Source organism: Parasteatoda tepidariorum, chromosome 1, assembly GCF_982258835.1.
Source record: "Parasteatoda tepidariorum strain Cologne lab strain chromosome 1, Ptep-v5.0, whole genome shotgun sequence".
Taxonomy (NCBI): Eukaryota; Metazoa; Arthropoda; class Arachnida; order Araneae; family Theridiidae; genus Parasteatoda; species Parasteatoda tepidariorum.
The window spans coordinates 84,245,108-84,270,907 of NC_141755.1; the positions used below are offsets into that span (position 1 = coordinate 84,245,108).

At 28.3% G+C, this 25,800-nt stretch overlaps 1 protein-coding gene across 9 annotated transcripts in view; it reads left to right on the forward strand.

Moving 5' to 3' along the window:
• axo (axotactin) overlaps positions 1-25,800 on the forward strand; it is a 108,252-nt gene that overhangs the window by 48,058 nt on the left and 34,394 nt on the right. For 7 of the 9 annotated variants that reach the window (XM_071179537.2, XM_087167943.1, XM_071179535.2 and 4 more), the window contains exons 2-11: positions 4,351-4,534; positions 7,229-7,386; positions 7,463-7,633; positions 9,716-9,982; positions 10,579-10,685; positions 11,574-11,731; positions 17,088-17,239; positions 20,236-20,540; positions 22,064-22,212; positions 22,332-22,444. In XM_071179537.2, coding sequence (XP_071035638.2) covers positions 4,351-4,534; positions 7,229-7,386; positions 7,463-7,633; positions 9,716-9,982; positions 10,579-10,685; positions 11,574-11,731; positions 17,088-17,239; positions 20,236-20,540; positions 22,064-22,212; positions 22,332-22,444 — 1,764 coding nt within the window. Of the gene's footprint in view, positions 1-1,334; positions 1,792-4,350; positions 4,535-7,228; positions 7,387-7,462; positions 7,634-9,715; positions 9,983-10,578; positions 10,686-11,573; positions 11,732-17,087; positions 17,240-20,235; positions 20,541-22,063; positions 22,213-22,331; positions 22,445-25,800 lie in introns of those variants that run through there. The other 2 variants (XM_043053318.3, XM_043053320.3) reach the window with 2 other exon arrangements.

Genomic DNA, 25,800 nt, shown 5'->3' on the forward strand with positions numbered 1-25,800 from the left:
AAATAATTTTCTGAATTAGCTGACACAGAATAGAGTAAATGTGCATATTTCAGGAAAATTTATTTTTAGTTTCTAGAATTTATTTTTAAAAATCTGAACTATACTTGTACGATAAATTAATTTATTTTAACGATAGATTGGTTCGATGAGGTATTATCATTCCATATCACAGTTTAATTCCATATAAAATATATTAGTGTATAAATCCTCACTTTGATCGAATTTTATTTAATTTCATTACTTTTAAAAGCATGGAAACAGAATAGATTGGTTTGATGAGATATAATCATTCCATATCATTTTTCTTCAGTTACAGTTTAATTCCATATGAAATATATTAGTGTATAAATCCTCACTTTGATCGAACTTTATTTAATTTCATTACTTTTAAAAGCATGAAAACAGAATAGATTGGTTCGATGAGATATTATCATTCCATATCATTTTTCTTCAGTTACAGTTTAATTCCATTTTAAATATATTTTTGTATAAATCCTCACTTTGATCGAATTTTATTTAATTTCATTACTTTTAAAAGCATGGAAACAGAATAGATTGGTTTGATGAGATATAATCATTCCATATCATTTTTCTTCAGTTACAGTTTAATTCCATATGAAATATATTAGTGTATAAATCCTCACTTTGATCGAACTTTATTTAATTTCATTACTTTTAAAAGCATGAAAACAGAATAGATTGGTTCGATGAGATATTATCATTCCATATCATTTTTCTTCAGTTACAGTTTAATTCCATTTTAAATATATTTTTGTATAAATCCTCACTTTGATCGAATTTTATTTAATTTCATTACTTTTAAAAGCATGGAAACAGAATAGATTGGTTTGATGAGATATAATCATTCCATATCATTTTTCTTCAGTTACAGTTTAATTCCATATGAAATATATTAGTGTATAAATCCTCACTTTGATCGAACTTTATTTAATTTCATTACTTTTAAAAGCATGAAAACAGAATAGATTGGTTCGATGAGATATTATCATTCCATATCATTTTTCTTCAGTTACAGTTTAATTCCATTTTAAATATATTTTTGTATAAATCCTCACTTTGATCGAATTTTATTTAATTTCATTACTTTTAAAAGCATGAAAACAGAATAGATAGTTCGATGAGATATTATCATTCCATATCATTTTTCTTCAGTTACAGTTTTTTTCCATTTTAAATATATTTTTGTATAAATCCTCACTTTGATCGAATTTTATTTAATTTTAATTACTTTTAAAAGCATGAAAACAGAATATTTTTGCGCAGCAGTCGGAAACGGAGGCAATTTTGAACGGCCAAAAATTTTCACGGTAGACAACGGAAAGTAATGTATGTCTTGTTGCGTCATCGGGCAGGATGTGAGCCGTGCAACAGGCTGCCATTTTAAATTATTTATTTATTTTTTCCTGGCGCAAAACGCTCTGTTCGCTCCGAGTATGCTTCATTGATCGCCTTTAATTTTTCATAGATCTGATTTGTTGCTGCTAATTCATGGAGAATGAAGAACGGAAATGTTATCTAAAAGAACGTGTTATCTGCTATCTCTATATTTATTAATTCTACTGTTGACAGCGTGTTTGACATGGATGAAGCAGTTCCTTGTTTTTACATTCCATAATAGATATCGCTGACGAATATGATATCTTTCTCTATAAAAAATATTAGTATTGATTTAGTATTTATTTATACAACACTGGTGGTAAATTGCATTTAAATTATATACGTAATTTTTTTTATAATGCACATTTCCATTTAAAGTCATCTTGTTTTGAAGTTAGTAACTATAAATCTTTGCTTCAATTCATCTTTGGTGTTATAATAATATATATTTAATATTCAAATTATTTCATATTTTCTAAATTTTCTTCAAAAATCTAATTTCGAAGTATGCAACTATAAATATCAGTTTCTTTCCTTTATTTTTACTCAATTATCTTAATTTTTTTTATAATGAAACATGCTATAGCTTTAAATAATTTATGCTATAAAATTAACTTTTCGTCTGAATATTTTTGTACAAATAAAATTTTTTCAGTATTATTGTTGTTAATATTTTTATGCTTACATTATTTCTTCTACAATATATTAAAAATTCTGTTTTATTTTAATTTTGAAGCTTGTAACAACCATAAACATTAGATGTTGCTTTTATTTTGTAGTTTGTAACACCTATAAAGACAACAGCAGATGTTACTTTACCTAATTTCGTTGTTTTTCATACATTTCAATTTATTTATTTTGTAAAAAAGGTTATAAATAAAACATAATTATCCTTTTTTCATAATCTTAATATTTGATTTATGTAAATAATAGTTTTATCATATAAATGTAACATTCCATCAAAATATTTTTTTCAAATGAATATTTTTCTTTATTAGTTGTATTTTGTTATATAAGTTCTAACAACTATAAATAAAACATCAAATGTCATTTCATTTTTTTTTTGTATTTTAATTTATTTATTTGGTATTAAAGTTATAAATAAAAGATAACTAATTTTTCTCTATGACCTTCGTATTTGGTTTATATCTGCAATAGTTTTAATATTTCATGTTTTGAAATTAACTTCCATTTTTATCTAAATAAAACTTGTCCCATGTTGATTCTATTTTGAAGTTAGTTACAACATCAAATGTTGCTTTATTTCTTTTATCTTTGTTTTATTAACCTTAATATTTGTAAAATGTGCAATAGTCTTTATATTTTACCATATAAATGTAAATTTTCACCAAAATATTTTTTTTGCAATGAACGTTTTTCTATTTTGGAGTAAATTTTTACAAATTTAAATATCATATGTTTATGCTGCTTTTCTTACTTCATTTTATTTTGTTTATAACCTTATAATTAAATGATCTATGAAATTATTTTACCATTGAATCACTGATACATCTACATTTTAAGAAAGTTTTTCTTCTTTTTTTAACTGAAATTTTTCTGTAATTTGTAATAATAGTAAACAACTGATGATGCTTTCCTTACTTCATCTAATTTTATTAAATATTTGAACAGCTTTGATAAATACAGATCAAAATTTTTATGTATTGTTTATTTATTTATTTTGAAGTTAGGTATAACTATAAACAACATAGTTTTCCTTACTTCAATATACTTTTTTTTATATTGTGCATAGAGCAAATTTCACTTTCTTTTTCTTTTTTCAAATTAACTTTTTATTTGTAATCTTTGTATTAAAAATAAATTACCAATCAAATTAATTAATCTTATTTTATTTTAAAGTTTGTAACAATTATTTACAAATTATGCTTTCCTTATTTAAAATAATTTTTTTTTTATAACCACAGCATTTCAATATAATATTTATAACCATAATTTTTAATTATAAACTTGTTCTTGTTAACTATATTTTATCACTAGATAAAATTAAATTTTCATCTAAACATTTTCATTTGGGATAAGCATTAATTTTTGTCTTCTGTACTTTAAATGTATTTTGCCTCTTCAGTTAAAATTAAATTTTCAAAATTGTAAATCAGTAGGTATCAGCAGTAAAATAAAAATATGGAGTTTCAGATATTTGAAGAATTTTTTTTGGGAAAACTGAACATGTTTTTGTAATAACTACTAATGTTAAATATTTGTTTTATTTTTAAATAAAAATTGAAGTTTTTAAACTTAATGTTTATGTTCTTAATCCTTTAATTGATTTTACACTTGGGCAGTTTGTACAAAAATTCACTGCTAACAGCAATATCCCCTTTGAATAACTTGCAAAAATCAGCACTTTGTCCCGAAAAATAAAAAGTTAATGCCCTCAGTGGCAAAACCAGCACAGCACAACCGTGGGTCACGGTTACATTTTAGCTTCTCAGACAAATTTGTTTAAACTTAAAAATTTTTATATCCCTAATTCTCCAATATAACAGTTTGTCTTTCATCTTGATTTAAGTTTTCATATTCTCTAATTAAGTTTAAATTAATTAATTTTTAGTGCTTCCTTTTATTAGTGCTTTTAATTTATCACACACTAAGACATTCTGAGTATTTGAATACAAACATTTCAACATCTGAATGAAGATATCTTCTTCATACTCTGCGGATAAATTTTAGAATTTTTCCATGGTGCTGCAGATCAATACAAGGTTTCTGAAAATTGTATTGTACTTACTTAAAATAAGTTTAAATATCATGGTCAAATAAGGTGATCTTGACAGATTTCTTTCTAAAAATATTTCATTAATTAAATAAGAGGGAAAAAAAAACTTAAAACAACTTTCTTATATTAATATTCATTTGTTCCCAAAATTTTTGTAATGAAATTTCAATTAAAATATAATTTGTTTGATACTCATAATGTTTTATTATTTTCAGCACAAAAGGAAATCACCATGTTAGAAGTAATGTTCATTGTTTGTTTAATATCATCTGTATTTTCATCTGAATCAGAAATATTACTCTCTAGTCAACTTTTCACATTTGCACAGCCACAATCATTTTTACAAGTTAAACCAGTATGGTCATTGCCATCTATCAGGGAGGTGACATTTCAATTTAGGTAAGACTCATTAGGTCAGTGTTTCTTTAAATAGTGTTCAACGGAACTTTAGGGTTCTGTGGAAGAGTTAAAAGGGTTCAGCGAGTTATAATTTTTATAACTAGTGATGAATTTGAAAACCTTTCATTATATTTAGATCCAACTTATAATTTGTAATTTATTTAATCTTTCGGTTGCCCTTGTGAAATGATTTAAAATAAAATACCAATGAAATAGAAATGGCATTTTTAAATAGGAAATATAATATTTCTATAACAAACTATGTATGAAACAAGCAATACAAAGAACAAGCTAATATAAAATACTGTATTAGTATTTCTTATCATGACTTTCAAATCTAAATGAAGTTAATAAATTCCTTAATAAATAAAGTAATATAATAAAGTAGAACTAATAAAGTAATATTCATTTGCGACATTTATAGCAATTCTTTAAATTTTTCATTTTGAAGTATACCATAATTTGGCTTATTTTATTCATATACAGCTTATCTATATGCACCGAAAACAAATTAATAACTTGACTAGGTGTAGCAAAAGGACTGTAAATTTAACTGTTGGACATTAAACCTAATTTAAAGTTAATAATAATAAAACAATTAAAAATCTTTATTTCTCTAATTAGTTATTTTAAAAATATTCTTATATAAGTTATAACATTCACAATGACCTGATTAAAATTTATAAATTTGCTGTTCCGCCTAAATAATGTTGCTTATTTAGGGTTCCCTAGCCGAAAAAAATGAGGAACCACTGCATTAAAGCAAAATCACAATAATTGATTTAAGTTGTTTCCATCGCAGCATAATAAATTTTTATTCATTGTTTTAATTTAATTGTAAAAGTCTTTTTATAATTTTTATTCGAATTTTTAATTTGAGAAAAATATTAACTGTTTTAAACTTTTTTTTAAAATTTTTTACCGAGGATGGAACAGTCAAAACCTATTATTGTGATTTACCTGTTACTTTTTCATTCCTTTTTAGTTTTTTAATATACAACATGTCAGCAGTACAGCAGAGTAGCAAATTTGATAAATATGCTTGAAAACCATAAAAATTAAATAAGAATACTTTTTTATTAATATAAATAAGGAAAATCAATGTGTAATTAAAATGTATAATGCTTTATATATATATATATATATATATATATATATATATATATATAAATGACATATGAGCAATTTTTTGAAATTAATAAATGTAGGAAATCTTTAGTTAATGCATGTGCTAGTGCAGCCATTCCCAATCTTTCTTGGCCATTGAACCCTAAATGATTGATTTTTTTTTCTAGCCTGACCTCTAAGTTATAATTTAAGTTCATTAACTATTGTGACCAAAAAAAAACGAAACCAAATTATTAACAAACAAAAAGAAGAAGAAAAAGAATATAGAAATTATTTGATGGAAAGAATAAAATTTTTTCATCGTCGTAATCGTAAAATTAATTTTTATGTTTTGAATTCACATGTTTTGAATTTGTTTTCGTATAAGTTGAAAAGTACAAAATAAACTGAATCCTGGTTTTGGTCGAATGAAAAAGAAATGGCACAAGCAATAACAGTACTTATTAGCAGAACATATTTCTTTAGTGTTGATATTTTTTTTATCTTTATTTTCAATTGAAAAGTTTGATGACAAATTCTTAATAATGCTATTTTTCATAAATGTACATCCTTTTCATAATTTATTCAATATATTGTTGTTAAGAATTTTTTTTATTTTACTTTTGCTAGTTTATTCTTTCTGGCATTTTCTTTAAGCAATTTAATAATCTATAAATTAACTAATTATTGTATTGTTAATTGGATATAAATGAAATCAAAGGCTAAAATAATTCCTAATTCTTGGCACCCCCGAGACCCTTATCCGGAACTCAAGGGTTCTATGTAACGTCTTTTAGGAACTGCTGTACTACAGCAGTTGACGAAAATCAGAGAACTTTGATTACATTTATTTTGTAATGCATTTTATATATATACGTGGTGCTTAGCATTTTTAAAAAGTGCATAAAGGTGCTTATTTTCGATTTTCATTTTTCAAAAGCCCTTAAAGGTGCTTTTTTTCATTGGGTGTTTTTTAAAAGTGCTTAATTTTCCCTTTTCCAAATTGTGATTTTTCCTTTACCATGTTGATTTTCGCTACGAAGTATGCAGAAAGACGCTGTTCACTTTGTTCTATTCAACATTTTCACAATTCATTTCAGCTTACCGTCAGTCCATGGCGTATAAAAGCGCCAATCATTTTACATGTTTGATTAAATACTTGCGAGTCCATGTGTGCGTCTACTGAGTTGGGTTCGATGAGATAATTGCCTTCTCATGTGCAACTCTGCTGCATTTTGCAAGATATTCTCAATTTCAGACTTCATTTTCCACCCTCTGATATCAAACCGAAAAATCTCTCAATCATTTTATAGTGGCTAATATAATCAAGAAAAGAGTTCTTTGTCAGAAACTAGTAATTTTCTCATGATCATCTAAAGTCTTTGAAAATTATCTTGCATTTTGTTAATATATATAGTGCTTAAAATATTTTTTGAGTGCTTAAAAGGCACTCATTTTTTATTGAAAGATTTTGCTTTGCACTTTTGCTTTGATTGCTATGCACCCTGATATAGCATTATTCACTTTTCAAGATATTCTAATTGCAATACCCATTTTCGTCAACATAAAATGATTTTTCTTTTTTAGAACTACTCGTCCTCATGGTCTCTTACTCTTTCATGGCTCAGTGACAGATTTTAAAATCTTTCCATTATATGAATTATATGTAATGCTTGAGAATGGGCAAATTAAAGTCATTCGTGTTTTCCATGATTATTCAGATGATACTATTTTTATTGGAAAAGGTGAGTCAGTAATTCTTTATTTCATGATAGTGTTCTTTTAGAAATTAATTATTAAAAAGATTTTTATGCATTTCAGGACTAAACAGAGACAAATGGCATTATGTAACATTGAGAATAAACCCAGGAGGTGGTGTTTTTTCAGTCAAAGTTGATACTAGTGAACTAACTGTTACATTACCTTCATTGTTTCAAGGCCCCAACAATGGTTTTAATAGAACGCTGCCTCAAACAGTTATGTATTTTGGAGGTATGGATTATTCACTTATATGTGAAATTATATATACATAAAACTAAATAAGTGAAAATTTTTCTGAAAACAAAAAGTTTGTCCCCTCATGCTACACTTATGATTAGATATGACTTTAGAATGAAAAATAACAAAATAAAGAATAGTGCAATAGAGTTTAGAATAAGAATATGAATTTATTCTAACATTATATATATAATATTTTTTTAAAAAAATTATGCTTTATAACCTAATTGAGGTACATTTTAGAACTTTGATACTAAAGATTGTTCTCGTGTGAAACGGTGCGTAGTGTTTTTAAAAAATGCCTAAAGGTGCTTATTTTCGTTTTTTAAAAGCCCTTAAAGGTGCTTTCTTCACTGGGTGTTTTTAAAAAGTGCTTAATTTTTTCTTTTTTAAAATGAGATTTTCCCTTTACTATGTTGATTTTTGCTACGAATTATGCAAAAAGTCACAGTTCACAATGTTCTATGCAAGGTTTTCACAATTCATTCCACCCCAATCTATTTCGGCGTATTGTCAGTCCCTAGCGTATGAAAACGTCATTCGTTTTACATGATTCAAAATTTCATGAGTTTTGACAACTGTCAAAAACAATGCCAAAAGGTTTTTTCTTTTGACATGACGGTTAAAACAAGATAAAACAGTCAATTGTCAAAAACTTTCCAATCCTGCTTAATTATATTTTTTTAAAGTGCTTAAAAATATTTTTTGAGTGCTTGAAAAGAGCTTATTTTTTGTTGAATAATTTGGCTACCCACCCTGGTGAAGTATTTTACTAAACCATGGTTGAATAAACAAAAACAATTTCACATAATTGGGATTAGCACATTAAAGCATTTATCTGTGCTGCTTTATAATTTTAAAAGCTAGGTAGCTTCTTTTTCTTAAAAAATTGCAGTTTTTGTTATGAAAGAAGTAAAAATAATTAATTTTAAATGATGCGTTAAAATAAAATCCAAAAAGACTAATTTGTCAAGTATTTTTGTATCCCAAATAATTTTCTTAAATTTTAATATTTCATACTATCTACTAATTTCTATATTTTACCATGTATTTCTGAACTATGTTCTTCCAACTTCTGGTATGAATAATAAAGTTGAGGTTCTGGAAGCTATGGATGTAGCTATGTAAAAATAAGTTATTACATTGCAAATAAAGAAGGCAATCATTAACCAATGTGGTCTTAGTATTAATTTCTATGAACTTATTGGATTTGCCTATTCTAGGGCAATTATGATTCGTATGTTCCTGAGGAACCTCAGTGATCTTTTCTCTGATTTTTCTGGGTTTTTTTTTGCATCAGACTTAGTTCAGCTATGTTTGGTTTTATAACCTTGAGCACAAGGGCGCCGGCAGCGGGGTGCACTTGCACCCCCCTGGCTTTTTTTTAAACAATTAAAGAGATACAGAAAAACAATTTTGCTATACAAGTTTTTTATTAAATTCATTAAATTAATTTCATTTAATAAAATATAAGTAATATTATATTTTCTATTAGTTATTTAGTTTAACGAAGGTGTATAACACAAACTGACTTCTCAAAACTGTAAATCTTCATCAACACAATGAATACCAATGTTAAGCGTGCACAAACACGTTAGTATACTAAACTACTGTTTGTAGTCATTTGTGTTTCAAAGTCAGTAGCTATGTCAGCGCCATCAGTACAGTTTCTCGTGGCAAAATTTTCAAGTACAAGAAATTCGTACTTTTTAAATATCTTGTTAACAATGAAGAAATGTATTTTGAAAAAATTAACAGATGAAAGTATATGTAATAACAAAACAAAATGTAATAACAAAATATTTTTAATTTTTGTGTGTGTGTGTGTGTGGGGGGGGATAGTTTGTTAGAGGGTTGCACCCCCTTTTACATTATTCTGCCGGCGCCCTTGCTTGAGCATGTTATGTAATTTAGTTTACCTTGGTTTTGGTATTAAGTCCATTTTAATTCCAGGAACCAATATTAAAGTGAAAAAAAAAATAGTAATAGTTTTCATTATTTTCCATTATCATTTGTTATAATTTTTTAATCATATAATTTTGGTATTGGTAATCAAGTTTATTTTTTTCTTTCAAGGATTGGACCCTAATAATTATGATATGATCCAGAAGTATAATTATGTCCGATTTGTGGGATGCATGGGAAACATAACATTCAGTGAATCAGATAGTCCATTTTTCCCCGCAGAAGTTATTAAAGATAATCATCTACAACATGGGTGTCTTGATTCCTGTGCAAAAAAGAATCCCTGCTTATATAATGGCCGTTGCATAAACCATTATACTCATGCATCTTGTGATTGCTTTGGAACAAATCATGAAGACCAAATTTGTTTTAGCGCAGGTAGGCATTCTCTTATTGTATCTGTTTTTGTGTTATATATATCTTTTATTTTATCTGTTTTTGTTCAATTAATTTTGATGTTAATTAAAATTTATTTCTATCTGTTTTCTTTTCTAGCTGTTGTAATTCTTAAGATCCCATTTTAAACACATTTCCAATATTTTTTCTTTCATTTGCTTTCGTTAGTAATAGTCTATATATTTGTTTAGATGTATCTTTTATTATATCTGTTTTTGTACCTTAAATCTTGATGTTGATTAAAATTGGTCTGTTTTATTTTTTAGTTGTTTCAAATATATTAAATACTATATTATCATAATTTAATTCTCTACTTCTTTTAAAACTGTGGAAATTTCTGATAATATTACATTTCTTGTAACCGTTTCTTATCTAATAGCATGAAAAAAATCGTTTAAATTTTTGGTTTCAAGGTATTTTTGTTCTAAAATATCATGGGTAAACTTGACTAAAGATGTTATTAAATTTAATATACTGTGCCTTATTTTAAGTTAAAATTCTTTTAATTAGCATTAGTAATCATTTAAAGTATTTGCTATATATTATTATCAAATAGATTTTTTAATTTTTGTTTATAGATCCTGTGACTGTTACTTTTAAAGGTTATTCTTATATTACATATCGTTTATATGACTGGCGAGATAGAGTTCATTCTGAAGCTATGCGTATTAGCTTTCAATTTAAAGTAAGTAAGAATGTACTTTGAAACTTTTAAATTTAAAAATAAAATCAAAATAGTGGAACCAACTTATAATGAACTTATATTTAATGAGATTCCCAAATTTATGAATAGAAATGAATGTTTTGTTTGGTATACACAATGTACTCTTTTAGCAAACAATTTTTTACCTTTTTGTTGAGTATCCCGATTATAAATAATTTTGGAAGAATGGAGTGCCATAAATCATAAAAAGTTATCAAATGCTTAAAATTATTAAAGATATTTTGGTACATAATTATTGTGAAACATGTTTTGATGTCTTTTAGAAATAGTAGAATTATCTTTCAAAACAAAAGAATATTCACTCAAATCTGAAATGCTATTTGCAAAAATTTTTTTCTCTGGATAAATGAATGATACTAAAAAGGCAACATGTGCTAGTTTAAATTCAACCAAAACTGAATTATTTATTCCAATTAAACAACTTAATTTTATCATTTAATAATGAAGTGTAAAATTTCAGTGATATATGTATTTTAATTTAATTTGGTACCTTTACCTAAGAGTGGTAATAGTTAAAAAAATTTTATGGTTCTTGTGTAATTTTATTAATATTACAATACCTTTATAGGATTAAGTTGTAAATACATCTTAAAATTTCTCTAATTTGAATTGCATAAACATTGTATTGTGCTTCATATTTATTGATATATAGTTTGGAAAATCGGCACCTCTGATAAAAATTAGTGTGTTTAAACTTTGAATTCAGTTCGATCCATTCCATTATTTTTTTGTGTATAATTATGTTACTAAAATATTTTTAGAAATGGTATCTTAAAAGAATCATTTTGTATAACGATTAGATTGTTTTTTATTTAAATTAGATCGCATATAAATCTTGATTATTTTTAGACGTTTTTTGAAGATTCTGTTCTTCTATATGCATCTGGTGATCATCCTACCAAAAACTATGTGGCATTAAGTCTTTTTGGCGGTCAACTTCATTTTGAAATAAATTTTGGAGATGGTCCTTTAAACTCAACTATCGGATATTCCTTAAATGATGAAGCGTGAGTTGATGTTACTTAATATTTCAGTTAACTATTGTTCATTTTTTTTAGATGTTTAAATAAAAATGTACCATAAATCAAATAAGCAATTTAGTGATAGATGTTTGCTGATTGCAAATGTTCATTTGTTAGTGAATCAATAAATGAATTTAAGAATGCGTGTCATTAATTTTAGTTTTCTCATTTACCTTCTCTCCCTTTTAATTGTTCGGCTGTAGTTATTTCTTGCCATTTTAAAAAATTTTTTCCCTTTAAAAAAAGTAGAGATACTTCTCTAGGCTTCAACTAAGTTGAAGATAAGACTTTTCTCATGTTAGACTACTACTAAAATTTTATACCGTTGATTATTCTGGAGTTTTTATTTCTTAATGCAGTCTAACCCCGCTATAGTGAACACGGTTTATACTATAAACTATAAACTTTATAGTAAACTCCCGGATATAGTGAACGAAGTGTTCGGTCCCGTGCCTTGCTATACAAGTATAATGTTATTTTTTGTGGATATAGTGAACAAAAAAAGTGAGGAAGTTGGATATAATGAACTTTTTTCTGTCTTCGACTGATTTTTTTCTTCATTTTTTTGTAATAAGTTTGAAATTTCTACTTCAAAATAATTACATATACCGATTTTTAAAAACCATCTATAGAGGGGAATGCAGCGATAAGCATTTTTTCTTGTTTGCTTCTTTTATCTCACTTTCCCATCCCTAAACAAACCAAGAAGATGTTTCCCACCCAGGCAGATGATGCACCTGTAAGGTGTCAGTGGGATCAATCTGCATTTTCTGTCAGAGGGAATGAGTAATTATTCTATATTCAGACGTGCCAACTCTCCCGCATTTTGCGGGAGTCTCCCGAATTTTGAGTTATTCTCCCGCCCTCCGGAATTGATTTGAAAAACTCCCGAATTTTACTGCGATCGACGGCCAAACTCAAAATTACCTAATTTTTCCGCGAGTGCAAAAGTAAGTTTTTCTTTCAGCTTGAATTCCATCCCCTCTTATCAAACTACCATCTGCCTGAAGCGTAGCTGAACATGCTTTATTTTCCCCCCTCTTCAACGTTACCTCTTAACACTCCTATTTCATCCGCCCCCTTACACTGGGGGCGGGTGAAATCTTCCTCTTCTTTCGTGTAGAGTTGAATGCAATGACGTCACATGTCGTTATCGAGTGTCGTCCGTTCAGGAGTGGGGAAACTCGTACTCTCGATAGTTGGAATTGATATTGTATCTTGCTGTTTTTATAGTTTTTAATGCGTATTTTTCCACGGTTGGCAACAAGCTCGTAAACTAGCAAGTGATATCAATTATTCGTTTAGTCTTCGTATATTTAAAAAAAAAAAAAATTTCAAGGATGTCTTAAGTCGAAACGGAAGTATGGATCAATTTCAACAAATCATGTACCAATGACTTTAGCAAAACTTAATTGCGGAGAGCTAAGTCTGCAACTCTTTTTTTCATGCATACAGTAGAGAACCATTTATCTGGTATCCAGATAATCCGGAAAAAAAATTTGCTCGGTTCTCCCGCCATTTTGAATTAAAACGATATGAAAAAAAAAAAGCGAAAACTGGACTAATCCTTGAAGTTGAGTGGAGGAAAATGTGAGGAAGGGAAGAATTTTTTTCCCCGTTTACCCAGAGAAACGTCATTTCTTCCGCGACCTTGAAGATTTTAGATCTTCATTCTCTTTTAGGTCGTTAAACTCAAAGGAGTGGCATGATGATTTCGTTTGCTGTTTGATTTACGAGGGGGTGGGGAAAATGCATTGCACATGCATATCAGTGAACAGAAGATGAAAGAGAAAAATATATTTATCTATTTGACATCGATTAATAAAAATAAAATGTTTTTCTTTTGAATAAATTCTGATTCCTTGGAAGTGCGGTATCATTCGCAAGTTTTTCTTGATGTGGAATCACACCTGCTTTAATTAAAAATCGCGTTTTTATATAAAAAATAAAAACATAAAAAAGGAGAATTGTTTATTAATTTAAGCATACAATTATTTTATGAAGCAGATTGCAGTTTCGTTTTTCTGATTCCACTACGTTTTTTTTTTTTTTTTTTTTTCATGATAAATTTTGCACTCAATAAAATTATTTGTATTACCAAATTTTTTCATTAGTTTTTTTTTTTTAAAGTCCGTTGATCTTGCCTTGTTCTAGGTTTTAATATTTATGCTAGTGCCGTTTTTTAACTATCGTTTCGGTTCGATAATTTTCAAGTGTTGTTTTTATTTAGATTAATAGGTTTTCCTTTTATTTTCGCCCTCCCCCCCATGAAATATATTGCGTTATTTAATCATTGGTTTTGTTTATTAGTTGATTTAGGAATCGTAATTATTTTTTAAACTTGTTTTTCTTGTCTAAACTTGCAAATTTTTTTATTCTTTTAAATTTTATTTTTCTGCAATTTTTTTCCTTTTTAGATTTAGGAGAGCTTTTCTTTTTTCTCTTACTTTAAAATGCGTTTGCATTTTTTCCTTGTAATTTGGGTTTGATAAAACATCGATTAACGACACTTTTTTGTCGATCCAGGAAACCGGGAAATTAAGACATCCGGGATAGCGATGGTCCCGAGCATCCCGGATAATTGGTTCTTTATTGTACAGACATTAGTATTTTTATACATTAGTATTGAATTGGTTTTTTAAAATAAAATAGTTATTCAATTTGTTTATTTTTTAAAAGTTTTTGTGCATTTTTATTACAGTGTCAAGGGTTTTTGAATAATGTTTTATTAAGGAAATGGTATTTATTTAAAGAGTATCTACCTAATATAGTTTTGTGTTGCTAAATCTGTGTTTAATTATTTTATTTCCATTTAATATTTTTAAACAATTATTGCTCTATTAGTGTGTAAAATTTCTTGCATTCTTATATTTAATAAATTTTTTACTTAAAATTCCTTAGAAGTGCCAAATGTTGCATACCATGCACCTTTTTTTACCCCTCCTGAAATCTCCTGAATTCTTGTTAGGGAAACTCCTGAATGTTAATTTTGCTAGGTTGGCACGTCTGTATATTGGTCAAAGGGTTGGACACTAATATGTGTTGATAAGGCCCTCATTTAAACTCCTTTTTGCTCTCAGTTCAGTAAAAAAAGGCCAGCAAACAAATTACTCAAATTTAACTATGGCGAGCAGTAAACATAAAACGTTCTCCTTTGATCGGACAAATTTAAAATAGATGCAATCAAGCTGATATTTGCTGGGAATATAAACTATCCAAATCTACAGTTTGTAACATATGGAAAAATAGGCAATTAACCTGCTCATGAAAAAAATTTAGATGACAGAAAAAAGTTGAGAAAAGCAGATCATAAAGATGTTGAAGAAGCATTGCTGAAATAGTTCAGCATTCAAAGAAGCCGCAATCTTCCAGTATTTGAACAAATTTCGATGAATTTGCTAAGCGAATTTATGAGACTACTTTTATATGCTCGAGTGGAAGGTTAGACAGGTTTAAAAAGCGGAGTAACAGAAATTCAAGAAAAATTATATTAGAGTCGGGAAGATCTGATGTTGAAGATTGCTCATCAGCTAAAGATTACTAATTCTATTTGTACGCAAAACGAAGAGTTATAAAAAATAACAAATTTTTTGCTACTACATAATATTTTTCAGTTATTTATTTGAATAATGTGTAATAAAAGGGAGGAGTTTGGGAACCATTAGTTAAATTGCCTCCGTAACGAATATAGTGAACTCCCAGTTATAGTGAACCAAAATTTCGGTCCCTTGAAGGTTCACTATAGCGGGGTTTGACTGTAATAACAATTTTGGAATAAAAACTTAAATGTAATTAATTGATCCCTGAATTGTAATGATGATGAAGCAAATATAGGAATGTTTTTAAGCTTCATTGGAAGTGGTGTCATATGATTAAGACTCTACTGAAGTTTAAATTTTCCACGATGCCAGCTACTTAACATTAAATCTTGAATATGTATAAAAAAAAAATTATAATTATTAAATGTTAAAAATGACGATATGAATTGAAATAAAACTTTAAATTTGCTTTGTAGACTTTTTTTATATTTAAACATTCTTCACATAAGTAAACTTATAATTTTTATCTATCTAACAAATTTTAATAATTTTAAATTTAAAATATGTTTTTAAAATTGTGCCATTGTTATAATGCGAATCTAAATTCAAATCATATTTATAATTTTATTAAAAGAATTATAAGTTTTTTTTATAAAATCAAAATTAGGATAATTTATTGCTAAAAATGTAAGTAATTTTTTTTTAAATCGAAATTATTTTGTGAGAAAAACTTTTTTTTATTTAGCAATTCATATTGCTACATCTACTTCAATGAGTTTATCAATAAGTACTCTAATATATTTTTTCAATAGATTTAACATTTTTATTTGCCTTTTAAGTTTTTGTAATCAGTACCTAAACACTATTAGGTTTAAAAATCAAAGTATATAATATATAAAATATATTAAATATATATATAATATATTAAATTATATAATATAATAAAAATTACTTTATTACATTTTGCGATTTCTGAACAATTAGAAGGCTATTTTTAAGATATTTATGAATGAGAAAGGAAAGGTAGGTTTAGTTTATTCAAAGAAATTTGCTTTTAAATCATTACGACTTGGTTATGAAGTTTCAAAGATACCAGCCAAATTAAAATTTTGCTCATTAATATTTTATATTTATAGAAAATATCCAAAAAATTTTGCATGTTAATAGATGTAGTATGAATTTTTATGGGTCCAAAGTCATAAAAGGAAGAAGTTTAATAATTGAAGCAAATTTATTGCAATAATAATATTAAATCAAAATTAAATTGTCTTATAGTTTCAATATTTTCAAAAGTAACGGTTTAGTAAGTAAAAAGCAAGCAACTTAGCATAAATCGAAGAAATTGAGGGAATTTCATGGAGGTATAATGATTTAAGAATAGGCTTTCATGTCTAACTAAACATTTTAAATGCTAAAATCTTCCCACCTGGTTTAAATATTCAATCGCTAATGGCAAGTGAAAAATTTACTCCCCGATTTAAACAGATTACTTTCATTTACTAATATGAACATTTTATTTCATTGAAAAATGTGTTCAGTTATTATAATCAAAGTAATGCATTATCAATCTTTAATTGATTTCTTTTTTCAAATTAAGATATTTTTCTGATTAATTTATTTAGTTCATAATGAATAAAAAATCATTTGATCTTGTGAGATAATAATTTTCATTAAGCATATTGAAATGTACACCTGCTAATAGATAAGCTTCATGTTATGAATTTTCTATCATTAATTAAAAATATATGATTTATTTACATATCTTGTAATTTTTTATTCATTTGTTGTGTTTACTGTATCAGATGGCATACTTTGACTATATTGCATCATGGAATGAATGTTAATCTTCAATTGGATTCTCGCTGGAAAACCTCTCTTAAAACGTCACCTTCTCATCATCATCTCCATCTGGATCCCGAGATTTACATAGGTTCTGCTCCAAAAGATACCAAAGGTGTAAGATTAATTTTAAATAGTAATAAAAACTTGTCATATATCCCGTTGTAGTAGTTTACTCCCTATTTTTGATTACGAGATAGCAGATGTCTGGTATGTTGAGTATTTACGTTGACTGTTGAAAAACCAATAATAGAACTTTCTAAAATTAAAAAATGTGTAAAAAGAATTTATTAAGTCTATAAAATTGTCTTAAGTTAAAAATTTTCAATTTCCTATCAACAACTCTTACAAAAATAGGAAAATTCCACGCTGCTGTTATAGACGTTATATGTTAAATGTTACTAAATGTGTGGGGGATTCAAGTGTTACTGTAAAATCATTTAAAAGTTTGGAATTTCGAATTCTTTGAATGAGGGTGATTTTTTGTGGAACAGATTAGGATGATGCGGATCCCATAAGACGACACTGCTAATCTATATTGAATCCAAAACAGATGTTGTTCTGGAAGCTTTTAATTTGTACCTTTATGGTATGTTTAAAAAGTTTCATGTGTTATGTTTTTTGAAATACTTAAGAATAAATAATATTAAGTTTTTTTATTTTAATTTTTTTCTGAGCGTAATTTAGATTGTTTTAGAAAAAAACCTTATGTGTAAAAGAAATATGATGAGAAAATAAATAGTAGTTTAAATATATTAAAAATAGTTTTTGTAAATTGAGGAAGAGTTATTCATATTGTATCTCAATGTTTATAATGCATCGATATTTCACCATGATGAGTGGCCCACTTTATTTCCAGCGTATTAGTAGTGGACCCCCTGATTTCATATACTTTTAGGAGCATGAAATGTCAACTTATGCACTGCAATTTACTGTGTTTTTAAATAAAATTACTGAAAAAAATATCATGGCTAAATTTTTCTAATATTTAAATCATTTGAGGATTTCTTTCCTTCCTTTTGCACATAAGCCATAAAAAATATAACTTTTTTAATTCTGTTCCTATTACTTTTATTTTAATTTCATAAAACAATTTAATTTATCATTTTGATTTCCATTTTCTCGCCTTATTTTTGTTTCATGGGATATTTATTACAGGGTGCATAGCGTTTTTACAAAGTGCTTAAAGGTGCTTATTTTCGATTTTTTGTTTCTTAAAAGCCCTTAAAGGTACTTCTTCATTGGGTGTTTTTAAAAAGTGCTTAATTTTCCCTTTTTCAAAATGTGATTTTTCCCTTACTATGTTGATTTTTGCTTCGAATTATGCAAAAAGACACAGTTCAAACTGTTCTATTCAAAGTTTTTGTAATTAATTCAACCCCAATCTATTTCGGCGTATTGTTAGTCCATAGCGTATGAAAACGCCATCCGTTTAACATTGTTCGAAATTTCATAATTTTTGACAATTGTCAAAAACAATGCTAAAAGTTTTTTTTTTCTGACATGACGGTTAAAACTGTCAATTTTCAAAAACTTTCCAACCCTGCCTAATTATGATATTTTTTTAAAGTGCTTAAAAATATTTTTTTAGTGTTAAAAGATGCTTATTTTTTGTTGAATAATTTGGCTATGCACCCTGTAATATGTTCAAAATATACTCATGTCTTGTCTCAACATTTTTTTAGCACTCAGTAAGTGTTCTTCCTCAAGACTTGCAAGAAGAATAAGATAAGAAAAGGAGCAGTGGTGGGAAAAACTACATTATTTTTTTAGTTTATTACAACTTCTTTGTTACAAATGTAGTTAACTACAACTACTTTTTTTAAATCTAGTGACTACAAATTACTTTACAATAGTAGTAACTGCTTTACTACTTTAAGGAGACAAGCTTTGCCTAAGAACTTAATTTACACCTATGTTCAAAATGGTTTTGAATAAAAAAAAATTGACTTACATTAAATGTAAAGGAATAATGAAATATTTATTCATGTTTTCATGAGCCAGTTTGTTATTCCAAAATATTTTTTTCCAATTTGTTCATTTAAACTTTTTATGCCTTTTTGACAAAGAATATTTAATCCAAGAAATGCGAAATCATCAAATACTAGCAGTTTTGTTAAGTGTTAAATGAGTTTTTATGTCCTCTAAGAAATTAGGTTTATCGAATTTCATGAGCATCTTTCATGTGCATCTTTCTTTCTTAAAGAACGCATAATGGAATGATAATAAAAGTATAATAAGTAAATAAAAATGTCGGGGTAGGGTTCGAATTTCGAAGCCGTCTAACTCCCTTTAATATTAAGTTATAATTTTCAATCATTCATGGAGCTGGCATCAAAAAAGAAAAAAGAAGACCTCGCTTCCTGGCTCGTACCCCCCAAACATCACTGGTACCAGAGCACCAGTCCAGGAGGTGCACTCAACATTCGGTGCAACTGCAAGGACCAGACTGCACTTACCAGGCTTATCAGCGGCCACCTTAAGTCCCTTTCTTTTGAGGGTAGTATTAAAATCTACCCTAACTGCCCCAGGTGCCACAACATGCAGGCTTCCCCCCAACGTATACTGGACTGTCTAGGTCTGGACAAAAGGGACATTCTTAATAACACACTTATGGTGGCCGACTTCCTCCGGGTGATGAATTTCATGGACATAGTTTAGCCCTGCTAATTTTGGGGATAAGGAAGAAGAAGAAGAAGGTTTATCGAAAATACGTTCCTTTCCTTTGAAATAGCCTCAATGTTTCATGAGTATGCATTCGCATGTGAGAGTGTGAGCAAAGTGCTTGACTATTTATTTTTCAGAAATGCTTGTTTAAATATTGGTTATTCTAAAAATTAGTTGCGTTAAAACTGTGTTTTTTTTTTTAATTTTTAAAACTAATGTTAAAAGTAGTTGCCAGGAATCGCTGCAAACTGCTGTTTTTTTGTATGGTACTGTTCACTGCTCTACATTTTTAAAACATAGCACACTATAGTACAAACTACGAAAAGAAGTAAAGACTACAATAGTTTCACTATTGTAGACAATTGTAGACAACAAAATATTGTTTTCTGATAGACATTTATGTTCTTTAAGCTCCTATTTTCTTAATGAATAATTTTATTGCAGGTTTGAAATCAACCGAAAAATTCATCGGATGTCTACGGAGTATCTATTTTAATGATAAGAATGTTCTCTATGCTTTGCATAGCGGAGATAGTACGGCACGTTATAACAGTATATTTGCTGTTGAGTATGGTTGTGAATCCACTAATGTGATACCTGTTACATTCCCTCTGCCTGAATCCAAATTAGTGCTCGTCATGCCAAATAATCAGAAATTAGAACTTTCATTAGAATTCAAAACTTTACAAAGTGACTGTGTCCTGGCTTCAGGTGAAATTAAAACAGAAATTGGCATTGGTGTCTGGGAGGTAAGATGTAAGTTTCTTAGGTGAATTGCTTTTTTGTTTCTTTCATGTATACAGCATGCCTTTTAGATTTTGATTTTTAATTGTTGCAAGTAAACAAAAAGACCATTTAAGATTTAAGTACTTATCTACAGATTTAATTAGTTTTATTTTATTTCTTTGGCAATATTCTTCAAGGCAAATTTAATGTTAGTAAGAGTAATATGCGTAGGACAGACAGTCAATTTGTGATATGTAAAACGGATAGTTATTTTTAAATTTCATGGAATCTGTGTTTGATGGCACGTTTCTTTAAAAATAAGATCAGTATTGTTTGACATTTGATTGGAAGAGTAAAAAAGAAGTTTTTTTTCTCAAATTTTTCTTTAAAAGTCAGTAGCAGGATAAGTTTTTGCTTCTACTTATGATTTCATTGGAAAAAAAAAGAGTCTTAAATGATTTTAAATTAGTTTTACTCAAGCAGCTTAAAAGTAGGAATGATTGTTTTCAGTTTTGGAATTTCTCACTTTTAAATCTTAATTGATAATTATCATAAATAACTAATTATTTCAGATTTTTTTTTCATTCAATATTACTTAAAAGTATATTTCAGAGATCTTATTATTTTGTTTGAATACAACAAAAAGTGTATTTTTTTCTTCTCCTTTTTGGAAACCAGATGGGATATGTTCTACATGTTTGTTAAAACTCAGTTGAGAAAAGATAATTAAAAAATTCTGTCTTGAAAGACACCAGACAACATATTTACCTCCTAACTTACACAAAATTATTCCCTTTCCATAATACTGGTGTCTGAATGCTAGATTCACTTAAAATTAATAATACATTATTGTCTCTTACTATTATTTTAATATTGTGAACTTTTGAATGATACTTAATTGCACATTTTTAATAAAATATAGTAATTTTACTCTTGGTACTTATTCCATTTAAATGTTAAAATATATATTGCTAAATGATTATAATTGTCTCCCTCTTTATCTTTTTACATTAAAAGTATTAGGACGTGTGATTCATAGTCAGTTTAGTGTGTGTTTTGTTCACAATTGAGCAACCAAAATCTAATTTTAATTCATTTAAAAAAAACTTTAATTGAATACGTGTTTATGAAATAATGAAATTTAAAGATGGTGCAATCCTCCAATTTCATAATTAAGCGAAAGTTTCTTTGCATTTTAAATTTTTTTAGAGACTGTCGCATTAAACCCCATATTCAATTTCTTTCAAAGTCTTATTTTCATTTCTTCCGACTTTATATTAGTTATTTGATATTTTTATTTGATATTAGTTAGTTGATATTTTTATATAAGTTATTTGATACAAAAAAACACTATTAATATTTTAGTGTTATCAATTCTATTTTTTTTCCGAAGAAATGACTAGAGCAAATTATATAGGATGTACCAGAAAAATATTTTAGTTTTAAATAATTGTATTTTATCAAAAATAGGTTGATTTTAATTATTATGTTTGCGTGTGTTTTGCTTGTTAATTTTTATTAATTGACATTAATCTTTAATTATCAGCTATTATTACACCAAGGAACAGCATTGTTTGTTATCAGTGAATCTCCAAAGGAGGATCCTAATATGTCTTGGACATTAAATGATAAGATTTCTGGAAAAAATCTTGCTGATGATGACTGGCATCACGTTGGTGTTGTTTACGATGCTGGGTGAGACATTTTATTTTTTAGAAGGTCTCGAATTTTCTTTAAATAAGTTAGTAATTTCTTTGTTTTAAATCCAACTGTCGTTGTGTTAATATTTTTTTTATTTTATTTTCCATTTCTAGAGAAGTTAAATTGGCAGTAGATTACCACCATAGTTCAAAAGGTGTTTTTACTCATCCATTAGAATTTATGGGTCAAATGATTTTAACCACAAGTGTACAAGATGCCGAGAGAGGTCTGTGTTTTATTTTATTATCATTTAATTCACTTAATATGAGAGGAAAATATTTTGATTTATAATACTTTGATTATGTTTCGTTTTTATGCTTTTTTTACTGCAAAATAAATAGGCTTGCTCTTAATGAAATATGTAATTTAATTATTCAGTTAGTTTCTTCCCTATTGTATAAAAGGGATCTATTTTTTTAAAAAAAAAATTTTTTTGTTGAGATTTTAAAGTTTTTCTATAAAGAGACTTTGAAAAAGTTTTGCTGCTCAGAGGTTATATTTTCTAAATTTGCAAATTAGAACTGCATAATATATAAATGCAATACTGATAGAGTCTTCATGTTTGTAATTCATGTCTATTTTTCTAAATTCTTGCGTTTTTCCATGGATATAGTAAAATGCAGTTGGCAGTTTTAAATTTTGACCACTTTTTGATAAATTTTAATTATACCTATGAGAGAAATACAATTTTGGCACATTTTATTGAAAGGAAAGATGTTGCATTATTTCTAATCAATAAAAGAATTATAAAATATCTGCATCAGTTTTCTTTTTTTTATTGCAAAAAATGTTAGTTTTCTTTACAATTTTTGTATTATCTTACTATTAAGATACAGTAGACGCCGCTTAATGTGATCACGGTTAATGTTATCAAACGTTTAATGTTATCAAAATCGCTTAGTCCCGTCCGCTTAGATCAAAATACATTGAAAAATCCTCGTTTATTGTAATCAAATGTTCGTTTATTGTTATCAGTTTAGAGGTAAATTTTATTTTCCTGAAATCAATAAAAACAAGAAGGAAAACTTTTTTTTGTGTTTTGTGAAGTGTTTCCTGAAACTTACCAAAAGTGCAAACGGGGCTCGTATATTATCTTTTAAACACGTGTTATTATGAGGGGGGGTATTTTGCCATTTTCGGTAAAGCATTGTAAAATTCCGTAGCACTGTGCGATTTCAAATTCCCGGAAATCCTAAATGAAGAGAAAACTAAACAAGTGACAGATGATATGTCCCAGCCACTATGGGAAGGGGGTAAGGGGTGACCTTCAAAAGAGAACATTGTTTCGGGTATGCCACTTGACCTTGGCAGGTCGCTTAGCCAGTCGCTATTGGTCAAACAATAAAATTGGGGGGGGTAGTGAAACTGCCTCATCTAAGTGCTTAAAAGTCGCATGTAGAAGATCAGTATACATTTTCACTTTACCATAGTTCATACGGTTTGTAACCTGATTTGTTTTTTATAATGGAAAGGAAACGGAGAGATCTTACTGTGAAAGAAAAGGTTGACATTTTAAATCGTTACGATAAATTGCCAAAAATGAGCCAAAGGAATGCTGCTGTTCAATTGAAAGTTTCGCAGCCGCTTTTGTGTAAAATTTTAAAAAATCGTGAAGATATCGAAAAAAAGTGCACTTTGAACGAAAATCTGAATTGTAAAAGAAATCGAGATGGAAAAGACAAAGAGGTTGAATCTGCATTAAAACTCTGGTTCACAAACGTTCGTGAGAGGGACGTTAATGGTCCAATTTTGCGCCAAAAAGCTGAAGATTTAGCTGCAAAATTGGGTAAAGGAAACTTCGTAGCCACAGAAGGATGGTTCCACCGCTGGAAAAAGAGGCAGAACATACTCTTTCGAAGGACACATGGTGAACAAAAAGATGCCGATAATGTAGCCGCAGATCAGTGGATTAAAGAAGAATGGCCTAAACTTATTGCCGTATATTCACATGAAGATGTATATAACGCAGATGAAACTGGCCTATATTTTCGTGCTTTGCCTGAACACACCTACATGTTTCAGAAGGAAAGTACGCAAGGGTGTAAAACCTCCAAGGAACGCCTAACTGTGCTATGTTGCGCTAGTATGACCGGCACTAAAGAAAAACTTTTAGTGATTGGAAAAAGTAAGAAGCCCCGCTGTTTCAAAGGTGTGAAAAATCTGCCCGTCGATTATTTTGCCAACAAAACGGCGTGGATGACTACCACCATCTTTAACGAATGGCTGTTGAAATAGGACAAGCGACTAAAACGGAACATACTCCTGCTCATAGACAACTGCACTGCGCATGATGTAACTGTTTCATTAAAAAAGATAAATATCGTGTTCTTACCACCAAACACCACTTCTTTAATTCAACCGTGTGACCAGGGAATTATCCGCACCTTGAAGGCATATTACAGAAAGGAAATGCGTTCAAGGATCTTAGAAAATATGGAAGACCAAGACGCTGAAGATCTTAATGCGAACGCTCTAGCCAAAAAAACAAATGTTTTGGATGCCATACATTTGTTAACAATGTCATGGAATAATGTCTCGGAAAAAACAATTCGAAATTGTTTTAGTCATGGAAGATTTTGTCAACCAGAGGACAACAATGCTGCTGTAATGAAAGAAATGGAAGACGTTTTCAATCCCCCGCCCGATATGAATGCTGAGGATTTTGAAGCATGGATGGAGATCGACGAGAAGGTTGAGACTTCTACTTCGTTAACTGATGAGGACATTTGCGAAGCCGTATGTGTCAAAGATCCAGCTTCGTCACAAGATTCTGATGCCGATGATGAACCTGAAAGTGCTATCGAGGACAAAATTCCGACGCCTGCTCAGATGAGGGAGGCACTTCGAGTCTTACGGCTAGGTGTGCAAAACAAAGCCGACGCGGAACACTTTCATAAACATTATGATTATGAGCGATTCGTAAATGACTTGCTTCGAAAGAATGCTAAACAATCGACAATTGATGATTTCTTTTTCAGTTAATAATTAACCTTTTGTATTTTGTATTGTTTTCTGCAGTTTATCATTAAATATGTGAGTATACTAATTCTTTTTCTTTAGTGTACATTAATTTCTATTAAATACTTTAGTGTCTTACAGCTACAACTCCTAATTTAAAATAATTTTTATTTTAATACGTATGTAAAAAAATTATTTTTTAGCTTAATTTTTTTTTTGTTTATTGTAATCAATCGGTTATTGTTATCAAATCATGTTCGTCCCGATGTGATCACATTAAGCGGCGTCTACTGTAGCTATAACTTTTTGCATGAGAATTGTCATATTAGTCATGGATGGTTGGCCATGTGTATACACTAAAACTGTAAGAAATTTTTTAAAATTCTGGCAAATCCCTTTGCTGGTGCTGTGATTACAAGGCAATATATGTTATGGGTGTCAATAGGCCTGATGTTCCCAAAAATTTTATTTTTGAGATTGGAATTCAAGTTTACTCTCGATATTGCAATTCATATTATTTTTAGAAGTTTTATATTATAATCAGACTGTTAATTATGAATTCAACTGAAAAAAAAAATCAAATTTAATCATTGAGATGCTATCTTTTGGGTATTTTTACCCAAT